The sequence below is a fragment of the Dipodomys spectabilis genome, unplaced genomic scaffold, assembly GCF_019054845.1.
Source record: "Dipodomys spectabilis isolate Male_0828 unplaced genomic scaffold, ASM1905484v1 ptg000107l, whole genome shotgun sequence".
NCBI lineage: Eukaryota > Metazoa > Chordata > Mammalia > Rodentia > Heteromyidae > Dipodomys > Dipodomys spectabilis.
The window spans coordinates 6,345,707-6,369,786 of NW_024870784.1; the positions used below are offsets into that span (position 1 = coordinate 6,345,707).

Here is a 24,080-nt window from a genome sequence, read left to right on the forward strand (position 1 = left end):
GAACTGTCATCCATCTGCATCGGGCAGCCTGGGCTCATCCTAGGACCGACACCAAGGGTGCACCAGTCCCTCACGTAAAGCAATAGTGTCAGACTGGAGCCCCAGCTACTTGGGAGGCTGGGGCAAAAGATGCACTTGAGCCCAGAGTTCAAAACCAGACCGGGCAACGTATTGAGAGCTCGTCTCAAAAAGACAGATTAAAATTAAGCAAAACAGAGCAATAATTGCAAGTCCACCTATATACATCCTCTAGATGATTTTGAATCCCAAATACTGTATAAGCGCCATGTGTATTTTCCTGTTATAAAGAGTATTCTTTAGATACTCTTTAAAGAGTATTCTGTCCATAATTTGCACTCATGTGTTGACCTTGAATACCACGACTGCGACACTCTCAGTTAGTTACTGGCTCCACTAGCTGCCTTGCAGATTCCATCAGACATTTTGCATTCATGATTCTCATCCACAAATAAGATAGGCAGACTCCTGAGCCATTCTGCACACAGTTCATGTCTTTTTCTTGTCATATTGCTCTGGCTGCAGCCTCTAATTCAATGCATGGTGGAAGTGGTAGACACACACAGTATTGCTGAAGATCCTTGCAGTACAGGAGAACATTTCCACTTTCAGTGTCCGTTTGTGAGGTGTGCTGTATCAGGATTTTTCTACTTGTTTCTATTGGAATGAAAATCTGCCCTTGTCGTCTCAGTTTTCTGAGAATATTATCACGAGTAGATTTGTTCATTTTTTGCATCCATTGGAGTTTTTTTGAGGGGGGAGTTCTTCTTCTTCATTACCTTTAAGCCGTTGTACAAAGAGTTACCATTCAGTTCATAATTACAATGCATCCATATCACCCTGGTGCTTCCCTACCCACAGGGACATTTGTCTGGTTTCCCTCTCTGATAATGCCTTCATTTTCACTTACTTTCAGGGTAATGCAGATCTCCTCTGATGCTGAAGAATCTATATAGGATTGTTTTCTATTATTTCTTCCTTAAATGTCTATTAGAACTCAGAGTGGAGGGGGGGTGCCATTTTAGGAAACATTTATCTATGAAATAATAGATGTGAGAGTTCTCAGTGTGTCCATGACTTCTTTGGTGAGTTCATGTTTTGTGTTTCTCAAGAATATTTCTATTCATCTAGGTTGTTGAATGTATTGACATGTGTTCACGTTTTTGTGTGTATGCCAGTCCTGGGTCTTGAACTCCTGGCCTAGGCACTGCCCGGAGCTTCCTCTGCTCAAAGCTAGCACTCTACTGCTTGAGCCACAGCTCCATTTCTGTGCAGTAGTTCATTGGTAGTTTATTCGTGATAAGAGTCTCATGGACTTTCCTTCTTGTGCTGGCTCTGAACAGCAATCCTCAGATCTCAGCCTCCCGAGTAGCTAGGATTACAGGTGTGAGCCACTGGTGCTCAGCTCATATCCTCGTTCTTAATATTTTGTTATTATCACTCTACCAATCATGCTTTCCATTGTTTCCTATCCTCAGAGGGAAGGGGATCTCGGTCACCTGACCTGTGGAATGAACAGAATTGCTGTGCAAACCCATTTTGTGTCCTCTGTCCAGAGACACATGGCAGAAAAATGGGGCCAGTCACCTTGTCACTCCTACACTTGGCTTTCAGGAGGAAGTCCATGTGCTCCCCATCTGGTCTTCTGAAGGCCCATTCAGTTCTGCCCAGCATCTGCACACAGGTGAAACCAGATGTTCAAGTAGCCAATAAACCATCTAAAGATGGGTGTGGAGCTGGGAATGTAGCTCAGTGTCCCAGCAAGTGCTTAGCAAAAGCAAAGCCTCGGGGGTGATATCCAACACCCATGTGGCAACTCTAACACGTTCAGAATGAGCAAAATGAGAGGCACTATGTGGCCCTTGGGCATTGTGATTGTCCACAGTATATGTTCAAGCAGACCCCTCAGTGCAGGCCCGAGCCAGAGTTAACAGGGTTTCTGATACAGACACACACATCTTAATCCCATAGCTATGCAAGACATAGATGAAACTTCTGCACCCCCAACCAAACTTGCAGTGTCATGCCAAATCAACATACACTGAGGAATCCGGAAAAACGGCAGTTAAAGCTGACATGAGCATGTGATGCCTTTGTCTGACAGGAAACCGGTGGTGGAAATCACGGATTATCTCACACAGATAGAGCTGTCTGAAATTCCAGGTTTCTGTATAAGTGGAGCTTTGTAGACTATAAATACGTTCTTGTAACACATCATTAAAACACTCAGTCTGCCAAGTCAAAAGCATTCACTGTATCTCTGTGTTTGTCAGGCATGGAGGTCCCTATACAAACTTCATTTGCTTTATTTTAATGATTTGACATATCAAATTTCCATTGATTAAAGCCAGTCTTCCTCCGTCTTTCTTAAGTGCATTCTTGTGCAGATTTTGGAATTCATGAGCGTGTCACGGAGATCAAAATATCGTTGAGAAAATGACTAGCTGGCAGAGTGAGTCACAGTCTAATGTTTGATTGCTTATATCAAAGAGATTGTATGCAAGAGCTGGGGAACAATCTCACATTTGTGCTCCCAACGATGTGTCTTCTCCAAAACCTTCCTCACTGTGGCAGCAGTCATTGCAAAGTTCCCCCAGCTACCTGGTGCACGAGACCCCAGCCCAAGGCCCTTTCTTCTTCCCATTGTGCCACTTTACGCCAGTGTGTCAGTGGCAGGCTGAAAAAAAAATAATCAGAATGCTGTTTGCTAACAGGAGTCTGGCTGGGGGTTTGTTTTGCAGGGCTTTGTCGGATCTACAGAAGGACACAATATGTCCTGTGTACAAAGCCTCTGATGTCTGCGCATCTCAGGCTGCGTTTCCCAGTTGACTCCTAGCAGTGATGATCTTAAAGTCACAATATGTTGTTAAAAAGAACATATTTCCACAACATGGCGAGCAAATGAGACTGCTCTCTCTCTATTCCAGTCTGCACTGAGAATGCAAATATTTGTCTTTCGTTTCCCCTCCTTTCTACTTCCTCTCAGATGGCGGAGCGGAAGGGAGGGAAGGAGGAAAAAGGGAAAACACACCCACACCAGATGTGAGCCAGAGAAAATGGGGGTCCAAGCATCCGTTAGTGACAACATAAGAAGGTTAGGATAAACTGGAGAATTTAATAGCCACGTTCAAGCTTTAGTTCCCACATGATGAGCCCCTTGGAATCTAGTGAACAAATGACCAGAGACACAGAGAACAGATAGGCACCAGGGTCGCCAAGCTTGGGGAAGCCGTACTCACCAGCCTTGATGTGGACATCCTGACTTCTAATTTTCCCTGAAGGATTTTCAGCTGTGCAATAGTAAGTATTATCGTGGATTAAGGTACTGAAGCTCGAAGGAGGGAAGGGGAAGATTTGGAGAGTGCCGTTGGGGTGGACATGGCGGATGCCGGGGACATCGTAGATCTCCTCACCCGTGGCTAGGTACCATCTGAGAGTCACAGGAGGGACGCCTGCGGCCGGGCAGGGCACCAGCGTCCCCGAGGTACTGGCAAACACTACCTCTTGCAGAGATGCATTGACAAAGTAGAGGCTGGAGTGAGCTTCTTCAGTGAAAACTGCAAGAAGACAACAGAAACAGCCGGTCAGGGGAACGTCACACACTCTGCCTGCAGCTCGGTCAGCCCCGAGCAGTCACCACAAGGCTCAACTCAAGCTAAAGAACTGGACGTTGCTCAGGATACTCAGCACGGAGAGGCTGGGGTCTAGTTTCCTATCTGTGTGGACAAACTGGTCAGTTCTGTAGAACTGAACTTTTGATAACTGAAGAGCATGTTAGCTTATCCCCTCTTGGTCCCCCATGGTACAGATCAATTTTGTATTTTACATCGTTTGCTGCTCACAGAGGCCAGGGTCTGGTCTCACGCTATTTCCAGGAGTGTCACAACCAAGATTGGGCAATGGCAGCAACAGCAGCCATCCACCGAGAGGTGGCTGAGATCTGAAGCTCGGGTTGCCCGGCACACAGACACGTATCAGATGCAATTCACCGCTGTTTACGAAAAAAAAAAAAAAAAGGAAAACCATATGCACAGCATTTGAAAAGGGCAACGGGTCATTATAAAAATAGAACATTGAGCCCATATTGCATTTGCTGTTGGCAGCTGAGAGTAAATAACGTGATTTTGGCAAAGTTATTACTCAGTCTTGCCAGGCTAGCTTCTGAGTGTTTTCCCCGCATTTTTATTAGCACACTAGTGGTAAGTAAATGCAGAGCATTTCATCGTGATATTTCCACACAGGAGTATAATATTCTTTGACCGTATTCTATTGATCTTTACACTTCCTCTTCTGGTCCACACATGCCCATGCGACTTGCACTGTGTTTGAGTGCACACACACAAAATGTGCTCTGGTTTTAGATTCTGCTTCATTTGTTGATGCTGTGTGTGTGTGTGTGTGTGTGTGTGTGTGTGTGTTCATATATTAGTACCTGTTAAACTACTTTCCTCTGATCTTTTTAAAATTTAAATGTGTTTCTGTTTGCATTCCTACAAATAAAACAACAGCAAACACTCCTGGAGTGTGGTGAGGTTGCTGTAATGTCTGTGTCATAAGATGCACCTGCCCATCCATTTGTATGTATTCAACTTGGGTTGGTAAGTAGGGCTGAAAACATCTATGCCATTCAAAGATCATGAGACTGGATCTGGAGTAAACATTGAAACTTCTTAGTGAGTGTGAGAGTGGGGATTGGCCCAGACAGCTAGCAGCCGAACGTCGCCCTGTAGCCAGGCTGACAGCACAGGGGTGACCAAACTCAGAGCACCGCGCTCTCTCCAGATTCCCTGGTAGAGCAATGCCCTCCTATGCATGCACGCATACACTCACACTCATGCATACATACACACACCACACCTCTGCAGCTAGAAGTATCTTCAGCTAAGCTCCACACTGGGAGTCAGCCCCACAGCTCCAGCCACAGGGAATGACCTTGTCCAAGAAATGAGGGTCCACAGGCGTGTCTGGAGACTAGGGCCTTCCTGTTAAGGCCTGTGAAGGACATCGGCTGGGACCCTGTCTCCTCCCTCCCTCCCGCCCTTCTCACTTCCTTCCTGCTGTGTCTCCTGACGACACAGCCCCAGCAGCTTTCTGAACACAACACCCCTCCGTGTCACCCTCGGCGGGCACGTATTCTCTCTTTATTCTTCTTAGTGCTAATGTGGCCTCACGCTTGCGCTAGCACGGAGGTAGGCCTCCAGGCCTCGTTTTCACCGTCTAGGCTTAGGATCGGCTCTCACTTCCTGCCTGGGCATGGCCCTAACCACAACTGCCAGTGTGTGGACATCCCACCCTTCCCAGATCGCAGGGCCGGACCACGTCACCAGCTCCCCCCGTGGAGATAGCATCTCACAGGCTCTGTGCCTGGCCTGGCCTTGCATAGAGAGCCACCCAATCTCAGCCTCCCACCCAGTTTAACAGGCACACGTGTGGCGTCCAGCTATAGACTGCGACAGGAGCTGCCCAGGCTGGCCTCAAACTCTGATCCTTCAATTCTCAGCCTCCATAGTAGCTGAAATGACGGGGTGAGCCAAACTCTCATATTTTTTAATAATAAGTAAAATTAAAATGGAGCCAACTAAGATCCGATGTCATTCCATACCAGAGCACAAGAAACTAAAAATGCAACTAAAAATATGGCACAACTAAACCCGAGAGGTCACTGGGTGTGGGAGGGCTTTGGAAGCAGTTCCTACATTGACTCACGTCACGATGCAGCTGAGACTTGCAGGCTGTGAATTTCTGGGGATCTCTTGGTTTATCATCTGTCTTACAAATGAACATTTCCACGATACAACACAAGGTGTTTTGGACAATGAAGCACTCCTACCATCTCGTGGCATCGCAGACCTCCTAAGGGGGCAGCTGGATGCAGGGCTTCCGTATGGGTGTTCACAATGTGTGTTGTAAGAGAGCTATACCCTGCCAGCCACACAAATGGAACACATGGCTCACAATATCATTGATGGCAATAAACCACTATGTTGCCAGTTTATGCATTTACTATATGCAATTTTATGACCACTTTAGAGCACATTCTTATCTGAAAAAGGTTTACTGTAGACAGTGTTCTGTGTTGTGTTGACAGCAGCCTCGTGCATCCTGTGTTTCCGTGGGTGTCTGTGTGTCTGTGTGTGTCTATGTGTCTGTGTGTGCCTGTGTGTATGTGTGTATGTGTGTGTTTGTGTGTCTGTGTGTTTGTATGTATCTGTGTGTCTGTGGACACTGGCACTGGGCCTTGAACTCAGGGCCTTGAGCTCTTGCTTGGCTTTTCTGCTTGAGGTTGGCACTCTACTGTTGAACCACATTTGCACTTTTCTTGGGGGTGTGTAAAGATGCCACTCGCGATGTCCTCCCTCCAGGATAGGCCCACGACGAGGGATTCACCCAACAGTGCATTTCTCAGAACATATCCCCCACTGCTATCCGGCATCTGTGCCGGATGGGCTTAACGCTTTATCAACGCACACTGCAGTGTTTCCTAAACGTCCATTTGTGAATCCACTGACTTCCTGTATCCATCTTTCCCATCATGCATTGTTGGGCAAAAGGTCAAGGATATTGTTACTTTTGTAAGATTTCTATTTTGTACAATTTGCGGTTTGAGCGTTACCCCCCTAGCCGGGGAACGGACCATTGCTGGAAGCCGGGGCAGGACGGCGGAGTGGATGAAAACTCGCACGGAGGCGCTGGCTCAGAGGGGCGAGGCGAGAACCCAGGCTCCCTTCACACCACTAGGAGCCCTGCGTGCCCGTGCAAGCTGCACAGCACCGATTCCCCACAGCAGGACGGAGCCCTGATAGGCCTGCTTATTCCTTAATGGAAGAAAGGGCCAATCCTACCGTCCATCTGGGCATTCCTGGCTCAGCCGTGCCTGTGACGGAGGACTTTCCCGCAGGCCCGGGTCTGCGTGAGGATCCTGGCTTTCCCACAGGCCCAGGTCTGTGCCAGGATCCTGGCTGATGACACACCACAGTCTCGGGAAGGACTGAGCCACTCCATTGGGCAGAGGTACCACCAATGGAGCCAGGTAGGACAGGAAGGATAACAAGTTTGTCGGGACATACGGCAGTAGGTGACTGAGACATGGCCAGATCCAGCTATGCCAAGGAACCTGCTCTGGGTTCCATAGGGAATGTTGGCTTTGACTCCATGAAACCAAGAAGCTGAGCCCTTCACGGAAACCAAGGAGAGACACCGCCCACACACCGCACACTCGGTAACTTCATTGTTTCCCAACTTCAGACGTATGTTTAATAGGAGGTTGGGGTGGAGACGGGGTGGGCTGTGGCCTCCTACCTCAGTCTAGAGGATGAAAACCTCCACGGGAAAGATGTCACACAATTATAGAGCAGAAGTGAGGCAGCAGGCTGAGCTCACTCAGGTCTTCACTGCCTCCCGTGCAGCAACTGAATGGTCACGTGACCAGCCATTTAGACACTCAGCCTAGTTTCAAGTAGAGTAGGGGTGGAGACAGAGAGAAGGCATTTGTCCGAAGACTAGAGGGTCCTTCACATTCCTTCTATTTTCGTTTATTCCATCTTCTGTGATATTTAACAAGTCATATAGGTTGCATTCTCCAAAGACACACAGAATAGATACTTTTTCCTTAACTTATGTGTGTCATAGTATGGTTGCTTTTTGTGTGGAAAGCCAAGTTTGGGGCAAGCTATGTGCATGAGCATCCATCTTCCTTCTTTTGGTCCCATCTCTGGGAATGACCAAGGGTTTGACCACCAAGGCCATGGCTGACTATGGTTGAGCCAGGAAGGAGAGAATCTACCATTCATTCAAAGATGATGGAGAAAAAAATCCACCTCATAAATGTGACAGACCGTCTCCAAAGAGAAGAGAGAGGAAGGTGTTCATCAGGTAGTAATTGTTTTGTAGTTTTCTTTCTCAAATATTACAGTCTTTAGCAAAGCTTCTTAAGTTATAATAGGAAAATTATTGCCAACTAAGAAATCAGTTCTGATCAGAACAGAGTTTAAGAGTTCAATATTGTAATTTTCAACTCAAATAAAAGACGCTGATAGTAGCACTATAATTTTACATTCCAGCTTTCTAAGAATCTGACATTACCCTCAAACATATTGTTAGGGATGAGGTAACTGTCATTCTTCAATGCTAATTGATTCCACAAAGACTTCTGGGATTTTTATTTTTTTACAGTCCTCTTCTGCCAACTCAATTGTGAGTAATTTTGAACCAAATAAAAACTTAGTTCTATGTGAGTTTAGCCTGGTCTCTCCTAAAAGTAGCCTTGACAAGAATGGAAGCATCTTTAAAAATGAGGAGCTATGTAAGAAATGCGGTTTGACTAAATGTGCAACATTTATTCCAGGAGCCCGCTTGTGAAATCATGAAAATGACTGCAGGAAAAATGATAAATAAATGTTTAATCCTACTAAAGAGATAAGTAACCTATAGGGGATTGCTGTCACTTCTCTTTATATTTCCAAGGCATTCCACATTTCTCTTTCTAGTTCACACCACGGGCCTATGTAATAAAACATAAACTCATTCTCTCAGATACACATCAGAGAGCTACGGGCAAAAGGGAATCTGAGCTGTTGTTTCTTCCATCCACGGGATCAGCCAGCTGCTAAGCAGTCACCCTGCATGCTGCAGTGTGACTCATGCCCCTTCCAGCAAAGGTCTTGGGCCACCTTGAAGGGCCACCTTAACAGAAAGTTCAGTGAAACATTGAACATGATGTCACATGAGACCCACAGAACGAAATCCTGGGGTACCAACGCCTCACAACCAGAAGAAAGGCTTTTGAAAGATTGTTCCATCCAGTGCAGACTTCTGGATACCTCAGATTCTTAGAACAGATGACCCAACCACACCTCCAGGGACTATGACCAATGTGGAAATAGACAAGTCTGCATGGTACCATGCCTCAACACTCAGAGATAGCTGGATTAAACCATGTGAAAGAATTTCATAGCCAGCAATGACTGCCATTTCCCTCCTGAAGCCTTTATTGAGCACTTGCTGTGTACCACGCATTGGGTAAGGCCTTGGAATGCATTGTCCTCCAGTTCATTTCGGTCTGAGGGTACTCTGGTCAAGTGGGGGAGAATTCTCATTCTGATTCTAATGAATTCTAATTCAAAATTTAAACGGTGGGTCCTCGAAAGTCTTCCAGAATGCTACAGGAACTTGAGTGATAAAGTTACCCAGCCCAGAGAAGACAGGAAAACTACCCACAGGATCGAGTACAACACTCTGGGCAAAAAGAAAAGTAGGACAACATTGAGTTGTGGTCATCAAGGTGGAGAGGGCGAAGGCTGCGGTGACTGCAGCTTTAGAACATAGCTGAGAGTGGAAAACGACCCGGGAGAGGTAGTTACAGCCATGCACTCATTCTTCCCCTATAAATAGCTCGCTCTGTACCTGAGAAGTGTCTGGCCCTGCCTGTGAAGATCCTGGAGCACACCAGTGATCCGGCCGAGCGCGTCTCTGCACTCTGGGATCTCTCCTTTCAGGGCCAGCAGCACAGAGTCTGATTTCCTTTGGAAATCAGATGACGGCCGAGGCACGCCGTCATCCTAGAGGAAACAGTGCAGTCTTGCCACTAGGCACACAGCCAAGAAAACGGAAGACACTTGTTCACACAAAAACATATCTACAGGAAGTAGCGCTGTGGCTCAAGTGGTAGAGCGCTAGCCTCGAGCTGAAGAGCTGAGGGACAGTGCCCAGGCCCAGAGTTCTAGCCCCTTGACAAAAAAAAAAATGCAAAAACATGTCTACACATGCTTCAAGCTGCATGATTTGTAATAGCCAGATATGAACACAAGCCACGTGCCCACAGCGGGAGAAGAGATTGACAAAATGGAGTTCATTCATGCAATGAAATACTACTGAGCAAAGCAGAGGGATGTAGTACAATTAGATGGCCCTGGCTGGTGTTATGCTAAAGGAAGCTAGAAAAAGAAACACATGCCGGATGATTCTATCCATAGGACATACCCCGAAGAGGGAAATTAGGGAGAAAGAAAGTAGATCATTGATTTACTGAGGTTTGGGGTCAGGTTGAGTAGGTCAAACAGTAAGAGCTGAAGGGTACAAGCCAGCCCTGTTAAAAAATGGACATTTTTTTTAGTGAACTAAAGTCATTGAATTACACTTCTGAACTGGGTTTATGATAAGCCAATGATCCCTCAATAAAAGTGAAGACTTAGAAAACCATGGGAAGCTTTGACCCCAAAACATCAAGTTCCCTGATCAGAGACTTGGACCATGGAGGCTGGTTCCCACCCTGTACCTGCCTGGTGGTGTGAGGAGATGCGGATGGAGAAATCCCACCTCCACCAGCGGCTGCACCGCGAATGCACAGCATTTCATGGAGTGGAACTTCTGGTAACATCTTTGTCCACCTCTTCTGTTCCACTTCCTCCTAATTTTCTTCACATCCAAGAAGCCCTCTGCCCTTCCCACTCTGTATCTGGGTCTTGCCCAATTGGTCGACATTGGAGAAAGAGATACGTAGAACATGCAAAACCATCGTCTCCATAAAATCCCCAAGTTTTCTTAAGAGTCAAAAACATATGATTTTAATGGTTCTTTAACCCCGTTAAGGGGGCCTTTCTTCCCCGATGTCCTGCCTTCTGCACACCTGAAAGTCTCTGTATCCGGGAATCTATGAGCTGATGCTATCTCAAAATACCCCAAGAGCCTGCCACTCACTCTCCCTCCACCACCTCTCTGGTCCCAGCCACAGTGGCCTGGCTCTGATCAGCACAGTGGAGGTCAGTCAACCCCTCTGCCTCCACCTTTCTCCCCACCCACACCCCAGTCCCTCCTGCCAGGCAGGTCGGGCTGCTTCTGCCTCCCCTGCAGGGAAAAGCCAGGTCTTCCCCGCTGCTGGGTTTGTATGCCACCTTTACTCCCCTGCCTCTGCTCTCCACTCCAGCCAGCTGGCCGTCCTTACCCTGTCCTTTCCTCTCCTGTTGGCTGGGGCCTCTTCCCTGAGGCTGTCCTGGTTATGTCTCCATCTCCTCCACCACCGGAATGGGGCCGCCCGCAGCACCGGGGCCTTTGCAGTGAACTGCAACAGGCTTATTGCGCACCCCCAAATTTTAGTTCTTAAATAGTAGATCTTGGAGGGGTAGATTTTTATCCCCTTAAACATATGTTAGAATTTTCTTATTATATACAAGAATTTCAATCCATACTTCTCTGCTACACAACTGTTAGACTAAATTCAATGACAAATAAATAATTCTCAGTGACATAGAATGTGTGGCCATCGGTCTCCCAATGCCCATGCATTTATATGGAACTTTACTTGTATCTCATTGAGAATCCTGGGTGTTTGCTTCTAGGTTCTGTGGTGGAAGAGGTCCCAGGGCCATGGAAAGTAAGGGACCTGCTTATGCCAGATTTTCCATGCACAAAGGCAAATGAGAGGCATACAGATAGTTGTGACATTACTTTAATCTCTACTTATATGGTTAGCTAGCTTCATTTCCACCAAGAAAGTATCACCAAGTGCATTATTAAGCTTTATAAGGCTTTGGAATGAGCTCGAAGAAATACTCTGTGTACCTAGCCAAGCACATCTTCTTATGAGAACCTTAAATCACAATTCTGCACAATGTCTGAAAATGTAGGTTAAGGCTGCTCTATCACTTTGGGTTTTGGCATGGCTGAAGAGCTAGTGTTTATTAAATATGCATTGTGTGCCAAGATTATGCTAAGTATTCTGCACAGAACAACCTAACATTAGCTCTCCAAGCACCCCTTATGGATAACTAGCATCGCTCTTTCTATATTAGAGTTGGAAAATGACAGGAATGGTTACTTCTTTCGGGAAGAATGGAGGTGGGATTTGGGTCTAGGTGGCCGATGAAGCAAATGACTACTTTTTGACTCAGACTCTGTAAATGAGGAGTAAGTCCTGCGCTCCGGCCTCGGGAAGGAGAGGCAGAAGTCTGTGTCCAAGCCCTTCAATGTCCAACCTTACCCACCAGGGGTTACCATTTCCCCATTGTTGCAGAATAAAGATGTCAGGGTTGCATAAAAGGGGCGTGGCTGCTATGCCCTATGTTCCTCAGTGCTCATTCTAAAGCCTTATATATGGAATCTCTTACCTGTGGATAGGCATGGGTTCAACAACCTGTCCTCACTCAGGGCAAACTCAAGCAGATACTACCGTGAAATATCTTTGGTGGCAGCATTTACTCCCGGTGTCTTTTTGTTCTTAAATGTCCTCATCCCCTACTTCTGCGTACTTCTCAGAATTTGTTTACATTTGATTGAGGATGGAAACTACCAAGCCAGAAAACATGATTTTCAGAGTGGCTTCCTCTACAGACATCCCCTAAACCTGAACCTGCGATGAAAATGCGGCGAGTTCAAGGGCATTGTGGCATTCATGCTAATTGATGACTACACTCACTCACAAGTTCCCCTCGGGGACAAAGTATCAGCTGGAAGTCATTAGTGATGACAGTTTGCTTGTCACAGAAGCATGGATTCGCTGAGTCACAGAAACTTCTTTAGAGAGAGAAGAATCACATCCTCCTTGTTAGAGTAAGCATTCCTAACAGATTGGATCTCGAACATTCTCTAGGCAACTAGGCACATCAGGAATAGCCCTGGGCCCTGTGACTTGTGAGGTTTGGGCTGTACCTAACAGAGGCCCTGCAGCTATCTGGGGCTTTCCCCCATGGAGCAAATCCACCAGAGCCGGCTGTGTCCTGAGCCAGGTTTCCCCTCATGCCCACCCCCAGGGCACCAGAGGAAGTCATACAATAGAGTCCATTCTCCCACCTGGGAAATTTGACTTGATTTGGACTTGACACTTCATTTGGAGAAATATCCCGGAGGCATATCTGTTTCAGAAGGCTGGCGTAGAGTTAGGTGGCTGGATGTTTGGCAGCGCATGCTTAAATCTAAAGGAGAAGACTTTTAAGATATCCCCTTCGTGATGGCTTCCAGAAACCAGATTGAGCTGTCATGCCCGAAAGTTATGACTGTAGCCGAGACTCATGCATTTCCAGAATCACCCATTTCCAGGAGGAAATATGAAGACAATGCTATGGATGAGACATCGTATTTTTGCCAGAGTTTGATATTTTTTTTAAATCACATCTTTTTGGTAAAGACCGAATAGTTCTAATTTAAGATGATATTTTAAGGAGGAAGTAACCAATTTAGTCCATCAAAGACACCCCAAGACTACCAACTGAGCATGTGGTCCAGCCCTGGATGGCTGTCTCCCTGTAAAGACAGTCAGATGTGATGCTACAAGATGGTTGCCTTGGCAACAGAGAGCGCAGGAGCGCAGGAGAGGATGATGCTGCAGGAACCAGAACCTAACTCCAGATGATCCAGACTCTAAGTCAGCAGGGTTGCAGTTGTGTATTGGAGGTGGCGGAAGTATCATTATCATAATAACACATTTCATAAAACTTCCTTGGTTTCCTTCTGTTAGGGACTGAACTGTCTCTCCCAAATTCAGAGAATTTGGAATTCAGAGAATTGATTCTGCTAAAGCCCTAACCCCCAGGACTTCAGAATGTATATGGAAACCAGGCCTCATACAACCTGGGACACTTTTGATGGGAGAATTCTTGGACTCTTCTGCGCTGGATAGGACAGAAGGCTTTCGGCAGCCCCAGGGCCCAAAGAAAGAAGTGGAAGGAGGAGATGCTGCACCCTTTAAGCAAGGGTGCTCTAACCCTTAGAACTGCCAACACGGAAGGAATCGAGGGTGTTGCCCAGGGGAAGCTGGGCCTGTAAGGCCAAGGGTGACAATGACAATGATTTGACAATGTCTAGGTTCTCACACCTCCTTTAGGAAGAAACATGGGATAATTAAGATGATACATATTTCTCTGCGTTAGCATAGATATATTGATTCTTCTCTGACTCTCTCCCCTTGGAGGGTGCTCTCCTGACTGCTGTGAATAAGGGTCCCTGAATTAATTACACGTCAGCTCTCATTCCTAAAATAGCTGATACAATTACTGAGAAAATGCCAAGTGAACATGCTTTGCAAAATCAGTGACTCTTTGCCCCCAAACTAGTCTTAATTAGCTACATGTATCATAAAACCAGAAGATTATAGCTTGGATCAAAGAAAAGTATGAGAATGATGCATTTAAAAAAAAAAAAAAAAACAGCAGAACACTTCTTGAGAGGATCCTGGAATACGCGGAAGGGGCAATGGGTGACTGTCTCTAGTTAAGGATCCTCTGTGCTGGTCCCGGGCTGGAAGCCAGCTCCACCCATACGGCAACCACTTCTGCTTCTCAACACTCACCTCTGCTTTTGTCTTGTCTTTTTTTTTGGCAGAACTGGAGTTTGAACTGGGCTTCGTGCTCCCGGGGCGGGGGGGGGGGGGTGGCGGGGGAGGGATGGGTGCGCTCTCCCACCGAGCCACACCTTACTCAACTCATGATATCCCCTAGCTGTTCCTGAGATAGGGCTTCACCTCCTGCCAGGATATGCTCCTAAACAGCAATCCACCTATTTTAAGCTGTCCGTCACTGCTGGGGTGGCAGGTGTGCACTATTGTATAATGCTTTCCTCCATGATAGGAGGTCTTAGAAATACAATCCTCAGCCCTATATTTACCTCAAGATGAGAGATACTGTCACTATGCCCAGCTGTGTGGTGCAAAGGAGTTTCAAGAACTTTTCTACCCGGGTTGGCCTCAAACCATGATCCTCCTATTCTCAGACTCTAGGTATCTACAATCACAGAAGAGAGCCATCTGCATCTGGCAGAGGCTCCCTGCTTTTTGTGCTGCACAGCGGCTCTATGAATATGAAACATGACTTGAGAGAATTGTCGTGACTGCTTAAACATTCATGGAAGAAGAAAATATCCACATCTATTTTTTTTCCTTCCAATGTGTGAGAAATTTTCTCTGAAATTGCCACCTTCCTGCCAGACACAAAGAAAGTCCAAGTGATTGGAAAAATGGTGCCAGGCACTCGAAGGGTGCAGACACACACACACACACACACACACACACACACACACACACACACACACACACACACACACACACACACACACACGTCGTACAGGAGAAACACAAGGCCAGGCAGCTGCATTCTCCTCAGAACTTCACAGGTACCAGAGCGCAAGAAGGGAGGTGGGAGCAGAAGGACTGCAGTTTCCTACTCCGAGTCTTTCTTTATTTGGGGGGACAATGGGGGAAAGGCCTTACATTGCAGAAGTCTTTCTCTACCTGAAGCAGATCGGTAGGAAATGCTCGGCCATGGCTGAACATCTCAGTAACCATCCACCTAGCAGACAGGGGCTTCCAGGGTATCTCACGAGTAGGGCGGGGCTGCTGATGAACATTCTTTACTACACAGGACAAACCAGACAGCAGCTGGGTACTGGTGGCTCACACCTGTCATCCCAGCTACTCAGGAGGCTGAGGTCTGAGGATCATGGTTCAAAGCCAGCCCAGGCAGGAAAGTTCTGGTGAGACCCTTATCTCTAATGAACTACTCAAAAAAGCTGGAAGGGGTGCAGGTCCTGAGTTCAAGCCCCAGAACTAGCACACACAAAACAAAGCAAACCACAAAACAAGGAGAGGCCAGGCCAGGAAGACCCTGTAGACTCTGACCTTCCCCAACCCAGGAACTCAGCCGGGAGGGAAGGAGCAGGTCTCCTGTCCCTCAGCCCCGTTGCTCTCTGCTGGCATCAGGGACAGTGGGGAGGGAGGTGAGGAGCGCTGCGTCACCCTGTTCTGGGGCTCAGTTGAGGAAGACTATCATCGCTACCTACCAGCATCCATTCCCCAGCTGAGACTCGTGGAAAGAGAATGCATGGGTCGCCCTCCCCATCTGAGGGCCTTGCCTCTCTCCTCATGGGTTCCAAGCATCTGAGATGCCTCATTCCCCACAGGGCCACATCACCCCAGGGCTGGTCTGAATCCTCTTTATTTTAGACCCCTCTTCTCCACAACAAGAGGCTCAGTGATTGCAACATTTAGTTAGGAAAACGATAGCCGCTATGACAAATTAACCCCCAAATTTCAGCCACTGAAGCTAATAGAAGTCCACTTCCTGTGGGAGGGCAGGCGGAAGGAAGTGACTTGGGATGGCGTTGGTAGGTGGAGCCCTTCCCTGGCCCAATGAGGAACACTGCTTCCTGCCCCTGGGGGCTGTCAGTGGTCCCTGCCTGGTGTCGCCCAAAAACTGAAGCACCAACAGAATGTTCTAGAGGGCTGGCCCCGCTCTAGGCCACCAGGGTCAGTTGGGCAGGGGTGGAGCCCAAGGTTGTAGGCATCCAGCAGACAGCAGAGAGACCGTGAGTGACATCACCATTATCGTCTTCCTACCGTCATCACAGCATTATCGTCATCATTGCCTCTGACTTAACCATTGCCGTCCTCAGCCTCCTCACCATTGGCACCGTTATCAGTGCCACGCCATCAGTCTGATCATCTCCTTCATCATCATCATCATCGTCACTACCATCCTCACCAACCGCCGCCTCAGGGCGACTGTCCTCCTGGTACCATCACCATCACAAACATCGTCTTCACTGCCACATCATGACCAACACCATCATCGCTCCCTGCCATGAAATTAATACCATCATCATTGCTCCCCGCCATGAAATTAATACCATCATCATCGCTCCCCGCCATGATAATTAATACCAGTTTCATCAGTCTCATCATCATGGTCACCAAATAATCCTTACTGACGGTTTAAATAAGAGGAACTAAAATTACAAAGAACAAAAGTCAAGCAATGTCCTGCAAATCACCATCTGGTCAGACTCTGACAGTGTGACTCCAGGGGCCAAAACTGATAGGTGCTTTCCTTCCTCGGTGAACTGTGCCACTGAGGAAGACTTCCGTGTTGACAGATGAAGGTTCCTCCGGTTAGGGCACCGCAGGTGGTTTCCTGGCTCCAGCCGTGGTTATGGAGACAACGGCGTGAGAGGCCTTTAGCGTCCCTCTAGCACACGTAGCAGTGTGTGCTCACAAGCGTGCGATGGTGAAAAGCCATCCAAGGCCCCCGTTCCCAGCGCCTTACCCAAGTAAGCATCTCCTTTTCCCGAGTTCTAGATCTGTGTGCAGTGTCTCGAGTCTGTAATCCTCGGCCACTTGGGAGGCTGAGATAGGCGGGAAGATGGTCAAGGCCACCCCAGGGGAAAAGCTAGCGAGACCCCCTCTGAGCCAGCACGGCAGCCATGCCTTGTGCTGCCACTCCTGCCATTCCAGGGGCCTGGGAGGCAAGGGCCCCACGACCACGTTTGGTGCTGGCCCTCCCCAGAGACACGTGGCCCTAAAACGTCCCCTCCACAAATAAAACGAAGAAACACGGGGCTGGGGGTGTGGTGGAATTCCCGTAGCAGGCAAAGGACCCTGAGTTCACACTTCTTCAGTACTGCCAAAATCATAAATAAATATTCCAAACCGTGGCCCCCCCTGGACTCGGAGATCCCCAGCACGGCGCTCATCCCTTCCCTTTCCCACTCCTGGGCCTCTGTGTTGTGTCCCAACCGGATGACAGGTACTCACAGCCCACAGCCCACCCGGATGCTGACAGGAGCCCACAGAGAAGGACGTCGGGCCTTCCCCTGTCCCCTCCCTGTCCCCCTCCCTGTCCCCTCCCTGTCCCTCTCCCTGTCCCCTGTGCCCTCCTTGTCCCTCTCCCCCTCCTCTGGGTCTTCTTCCCCTCCTCCCCCCTCCCCACGCTCCCTCCTCCGGTCCAGGCAGCGTGCAGAGCAGAGCCTCCCCTGGGGTGGAGGCCCCCTCGTCCCTGCAGCTGAAGGCCGTGTGTGGAGGCAGCAGCTGAAGGCCGTGTGTGGAGGCAGCGGCCGCCCGGCTGCTGTTTTCCCTGGGGAGACGGTGTATGCATCCATGAATGTCACAGCTGGCAAGAAGACCAAGAAAATTTGAGGCAAGATGCGAAAAACTATGGAGTCATTATTACAAAAAACTTGTGATAAACTGGACAGAAATCCAGATGTCCAAAGAAAGTCCTGTGAATGGAGCACAATACAAGAAATAGGAAAACAAGACTTGCAGAGAAAGGAAGAAAGGGGGGTGTGGGAAAAAAGGATAGAGGGAAGGAAGGAGGAGGGAGGAAAGAAGGGACAGATAGAGGAGGAGGAAAACAGAGGGAAGAAGAGGGACAGAGGAGGTTGAAAGGGAAGGGAATAAAGAGAGGCAGAGGGGAGAGGAGCAGGAAAAGAGAGGAGGGAGAGAAGGAAGAAATGTAGGGCGCTGGTAGCTCACCTGTGATCCTCACTAACAGGAGGCTGAGATCTGAGAACTGTAATTTGAAGTCAGCCTGGGCAGGCAAGGCCATGAGACTCTTATCTCCAATTAACCGTCTAAAAACTAGAAGTGGAGCTGTGACTCAAAGTGATAGAGCTCTAGTCTTGAGCGAGGGGGAAAAAATGCCTAGGGACAGCACCCCGGCCCTGAGTACAAGCCCTAGGACCACCAACAACAAAAGGTCGAAAGAAAAAGGTGGAAGAGAGGAAGGGAAAGTGGAACTGAGAGGGAGAGAGGAACTGAAGGAGGGAAAGAAGGAAGAGAAGAGGGAGGGAAGGAAAGGATATGAACGGAAACACAAAGTCTACATTTTTCATTAATATATCCCAAGCAATTATTACATGAATGAATCAAGTAACAGATCCAACAAGAGAACACAGGGTTCCACATCCCTAGCAGCCCACCTACTAGCCTCTACCTGAATCTACTCAATCTGCCCCTCAGCCTTGGAGAGAAAGTGGAAGGGGACTTAGCATCCCTCCTCCTGAGTGCCGGGCCTGTGTCTCTGAGACGCCAGCTTGCCTGCACTCCTGCATCATAGGGAATGCTGGGAAATGTGCTGTTAGGTAATTCATACACACTTGAGGAGGGCATCCACCACGTCTCATCTAGTTAATAGGGGAGGAGATGTTCTTTGGGTTACAACCTCCCTCCCTGGGAAAGCTGGTCATGTGGGATAGTGCACGGCGCGATACTGAAAACTTCAGGAAAGACCAAGAGGATTGGATGATGATTGTGGCACTGGAAAAGCCATCACTCCATTTAGGGAAGCAGAAAACAAACTCGGACCAGAGAAGGGGGGTCTGCCTCTACTTCAGGTGAATCAAACATGGGACACTCGGGTAAAACGACGGATCCTCACGCGGCGTGAACCCACACCCGGCTCTCCATCTTTGGATCTACATTATAGCAAATTTAACCCATTTCCTGTTGGGTTCTGGGGTTTTTTTTCCATCAAGCCCCAAATGAATCCATTTACAAACCAATTAGATTGTCAGGTGCATGTTCCTCTCTGTGTCGCCTGAGGTAGCACTTCAAACTAATGGTAGTAATTGCTTTTAAACAACTTGAAGACGAGGCCCGGTCATCTTAAATGTCCTGTTTAGCTCTGTGTTCCCCATGGGGCTCAATGGAGCCTCAGACACACAGCTCACGAGTGAAAGAGCCAAGAAGGAGCAAAGCAGACCATAAGGCTGTGCTGGGCTGCATGGAACCTGAGGAGAGCAGTCAGAGCTGGGCTCCTCTTGGAGCGGGGCTGGCGAGGGTGGCTTTTAGAGTTGGTGCTTCTGCGGCCGACTGGCATCACGGCTTGTCATTTGACCAGCCTGCGACTCATGTTTTCATCTGCATGCGTCGTACTCCAGGAAGTGACAGCCCTGCCTGGAAACCCCTGTCTACAACTATGTAAGGGTGACTTTTTTTAAAGAAAAATATATAAGGTAAAATAAATAAATAAATGAGAAATGTGTATCTGCAAATCCAGGGCCGTGTGCGGATGGTCTCGGTTCTTTCCGTTGCTCACAGCGGTGACACAGGCAATGGTGGGAGAGTACTGACAAGTTTCCTCCCCTCGGTCCCCTCTCCCAGTCCGTTAGGACATCCACCCAGGGCAGACACCCCCGCCCGCCCCCACGCACGGACTTGGCCACTGCCTGAGATCTCCTACCTGCGCAAGCTCAGTGGGGCTCTCTCGCCTGCTCTCCACCAGCCTTTGTTTCCCCCACAGCACATGCAGCAGGAACAGAGTCATGGACACACTAAATCTACCTCTGCAAGTCCAAGAAGAAAACTGCCATCTCCAAAGGCCAGCCCGAAGCTGAGGAAGGAAGCTGGCCGGTGATGCTGTGATGCCAAGTGGTCACTCCAGGCAGCCACAACTAACCGCCTCTCTCGGGGACTCTGGGAGCTGGGGGGGCGGGCAGCCTCTGCACCAGAGTCCACCTGGCCTGGAGGGAATGCAAAGCCACAGCTGCCGTGTCCTGAGTGGCCTAGAGCTCTCTTCTACCCAGCATGCACGGCGGCGACCGAGAACACAGACACAGCCCGGAGTAAAAGTCCTGATCCGGCCTTGAGTTTCTGACTGGCTCTCAAGTGTCCAGGCAGGGGTCGGTTTGACCCCTGTCACAGGGGTTTCAGAGCAAAATGAGATACTGTAGAAACCTGGCCACGCTGACTGAGCAACTTCTCTGTGCGAGGCTCTGTGCTGAACCGTTCATGTTGAAATTCATTGAATCCTACCCCTCAGCACCACGGCCCGAGCCGGGTTACACTCTGTTCTTCTTTGGGGCTTATTTACGGTTCCCTTTTGAGTTTCTGAAGCCAATGCCAACTCTGTAGTCAACTGCTTGCCCTAGGAGGAGAAGGGAGCCAGTTGGGCAGGAAGGGGTAAGCCAGATCCCAGAATGTTCTGGTGCCCTTGCAGTCCACACCCCAGCGAGTCTGGACACACCCTGACCCCGAGCGGCACAGCAGGGCAGACCCACAACCCACCATTTTCTGGTTACTGCTGACTCACCGGGAACAGCTATGCTAGACTTTTGTTTGAACAGGCAGAGAAAGTGTGTATGGATGGAGAGGGTGTGCTCAGGGCTGCCTGTCCTGGATCGGGGGTTGTTGGCTCTGCTCCACGTGGGGAGATTATAGCGAAGAGGGGGCACAAGTCCCCTTCTGGGCTCCAGCTTCTCCTCCTCACCCCTCTCCCCTCTCCTCATTTTCTTCCCCTCCCCCCCATCCACCCCCCCACCCCCTGCAGAGCTAGCCTGAAGGTAGAAGGTGAAGCAGCTACCTGGCCAGGCCTAGTATACCTTGGTCTGCCCTTCTTCTTCCTCCTCCTCCTCCTTACCCCTCCCATTCTTCCAAAATATAAGCATCAAACCAAAATGAAGAATACAAACAAAAGAAATCACGGTACCCTTCAGAGAATGCAATTAGAGGCCTCCGGGAAGCCATGTGGGGGGGAGGGGGGGACGGGGGTGGTAATCTGGAGCAGGTGTCCATGCCCCACGCCACCCTCCCCCACCCCCGCCCCCAGCCCTCCCCAGCCCTCCCCAGCCCTCCCCAGCAGACCCCAGCCCTCCCCAGCCCACCCCAGCCCTCCCCAGCCCACCCCAGCCCTCCCCAGCCCTCCCCAGCAGACCCCAGCCCACCCCAGCCCACCCCAGCCCTCCCCAGCCCACCCCAGCCCCACCCCAGCCCTCCCCAGCCCACCCCACCCTCCCCAGCCCACCCCACCCTCCCCAGCCCACCCCAGCCCTCCCTACCCTACCCAGCCCTCCCCAGCAGACCGTTCCGCAGCCTGTCCCATTTGTGAGAAGTCATCTTTCGCCAGCACAAATCAGTTCAGGCACATTTTGCAAGAAATAGGCCAATGATCCGCTGGAGGCCACCGGTAAAATCGGTGTGTGTTTGTTTGAATTGCCACACCCAAGCCAGGCCTCCCAGTGGGACCCGGTGTCTTTATTAAAGGCAGGCAGAGATGGCCTTCATCCCTGGCCCGACACCTGCCTCTCCGTTCCTGCCTTCTTGCTGGTCTTCGTCGGTGCAGGTGCAGGGGAAAGGGCCCTGGCCTGGTCTGCGTGCTAATTACCCTGTGCATCCTGGACTCAGGCAGCCCTGCACCGTGCGGCGGCCTCCTACCCACCAGCGCAGGCATGGATGTGCTGGTGAGCACTGGCAAGCCAGCCTCTGGGAATAAAACATTTTAGCACTTCATAAATTTCTAACAAGGTTTCAAATTGCCGCCGCAGTTTCCCTCCTGGCAGCTCCGTCAACTAGGGAAGGGGTAGGAAGAGGAATTCTAATTAAATCTACAGTGGGTGCACAGGAATGGCTACTTACGGAAATATTAACCGCAAGGACCAATGGCAGAGCACCGTGGAATTCTTCCTCACCGACTAACAGCAAAATAAGACAAAATACAACCTTGTGATTCCTTATTGTTGCTTTCTCTCTCCCTCTTTCTTTTCTTGTTTTCTCTTTCCCTAATTGTTTCTCTCTTTCTCTCCTCTTCCCTTTCTGTCTTTCTATTTCAGCTTCATTGAAGGTACTGCAGGGTTTCCATTGGAAACTTCCATGGGTTTCCACCTGCTTACCCCACAGCTTCCTCTCTCCCTCCCAGAGCCCCGCTGACAGCCACTTCTCACTCAAGTTCCATCACTATCATTTCATACCTAGATTCTGCATTTAAGCAAACACATGATACTCATCTCCCCCTCTCTTATGCATTTGGTATATAACTTATATATGTCTAAGAACTAAATATCTATTGGCAACAGAATTGCTGATATTTGAACTTCTCGAGGGCAGGAGGGGAGACACAGTCCTGGATCTTGAACTCAGGGCCTGAAATGTTGTTCCTTAGCTTTTTTGCTCCAGGATGGCACTTTAAAACTTGAGCCACAGCTCCTCCTCTGGCTTTGTGGTGGTCAACTGGAGAGGAGTCTCATGGACTTTCCTGCCCGAGCTGGTTTTAAATTGTAATCCTCAGATCTCAGCCTACAGAGTAGTTAGGGATTTGCAGATGTGAGCCATTTAACCTTCTTAAACCAAGTGGAAAGTGTAATGGAAGCTAAGAAACTAAAATGTAAGAGACACTGTTATGACACTCAATAATAATGCCGAGACTTGATTATTAAGTAGGCCATTTCAAATTCTTTCCCTATATGATATTTCCCCATGTGATATTTACTGCAAGGAATTTGGTGTTGGAGGGTGAAACATAGAAGGGAGAGACAGGGACACCAGGGCCTCAGGAAATGGCAATTCCACATCTTAGTTGCCATCAATAATCCAAAATCAATTTGAAAACAGCAACAGCAAACAACCATCTTAGTCAATGGCTTTTGTGTGTGTAACAGAAAAGGTTCTTCAGTAAGAAAAAATAAGACATATGGTAGAAGGTCCTGGGAGAGGGAGAGAGAAAGGAGAATTCACAAGGCCATTTCAAGGTCAGAGAGAAGTGTGCACATGTGTGTGAGGGGGTGCAGACATGGGGGGGTCAGCCTGTGCTCACGCCTGTCATCCTAGCTACTCAGGAAGCTGAGATCTGAGGACCGCGGTTCAAAGCCAGCCCAGGCAGGAAAGTCGTGAGATTCTTATCTCCAATAAAGCACCAGAAAACCAGAAGTGGTACTGTGGCTCAAAGTGGTAGAGTGCTAGTCTTGAGCAAAAGAGCTCAAGGACAGATCCCAGGCCCTGAGTTCAAGCCCCACAACTGACAGAGAGAGAAAAAGAGAGAGAGAGAGAAAGAGAGAGAGAGAGAGAGAGAGAGAGAGAGAGAGAGAGAGAGAGAGAGAGAACCATTCTTTTTTCTCCTGGTTCAGCAGGAACCCATTGCTGCCTTCATCCGGTGTGAATCTCATACTAGCAGCAATTGTGGGGGGTGGGGGGAGAGGTAGGTAACTGGTCTCGTGGGAACGTCATGGGGAACTGGGGCACTGCTGGACCTTGACAGCCACTGTGCATCCCCATCCCTTTGAGCAAAGATCCTAGTCAAACACAAAGCAGGCCCTGGCCACCGCCAGCAGTGGGGCTGACCGCAAAGGGTACCGCCCTCCCCTTTGCCCACCCCTCTTTCCCTCTGCAGTCCGAAAGCGACCCTCAGCCAGCCACACAGGTCAGCCGGCTCCCGCAGCAGAGAAGGGGACAGCGTAGGCACAGGCTGCTGCTCTATCAGCTTTGGGAACACACACTATTAAAAGTATAAGCACTGTAGCGGGCGGTGGGCACTCTGCTCAGTAGATGCAGGACTGGGGCATCTCATGACTGCTCCTGATTGCGGGGCAGCTGC

The 24,080-nt window shown here is 49.0% G+C and overlaps 1 protein-coding gene across 1 annotated transcript in view; it reads right to left on the minus strand.

Annotated features, from left to right (window-relative positions):
* Dscam (DS cell adhesion molecule) overlaps positions 1–24,080 on the minus strand; it is a 475,219-nt gene that overhangs the window by 391,911 nt on the left and 59,228 nt on the right. The window contains exon 2 of the mRNA XM_042687342.1: positions 3,258–3,575. Coding sequence (XP_042543276.1) covers positions 3,258–3,575 — 318 coding nt within the window. The remainder of the gene's footprint in view (positions 1–3,257; positions 3,576–24,080) is intronic.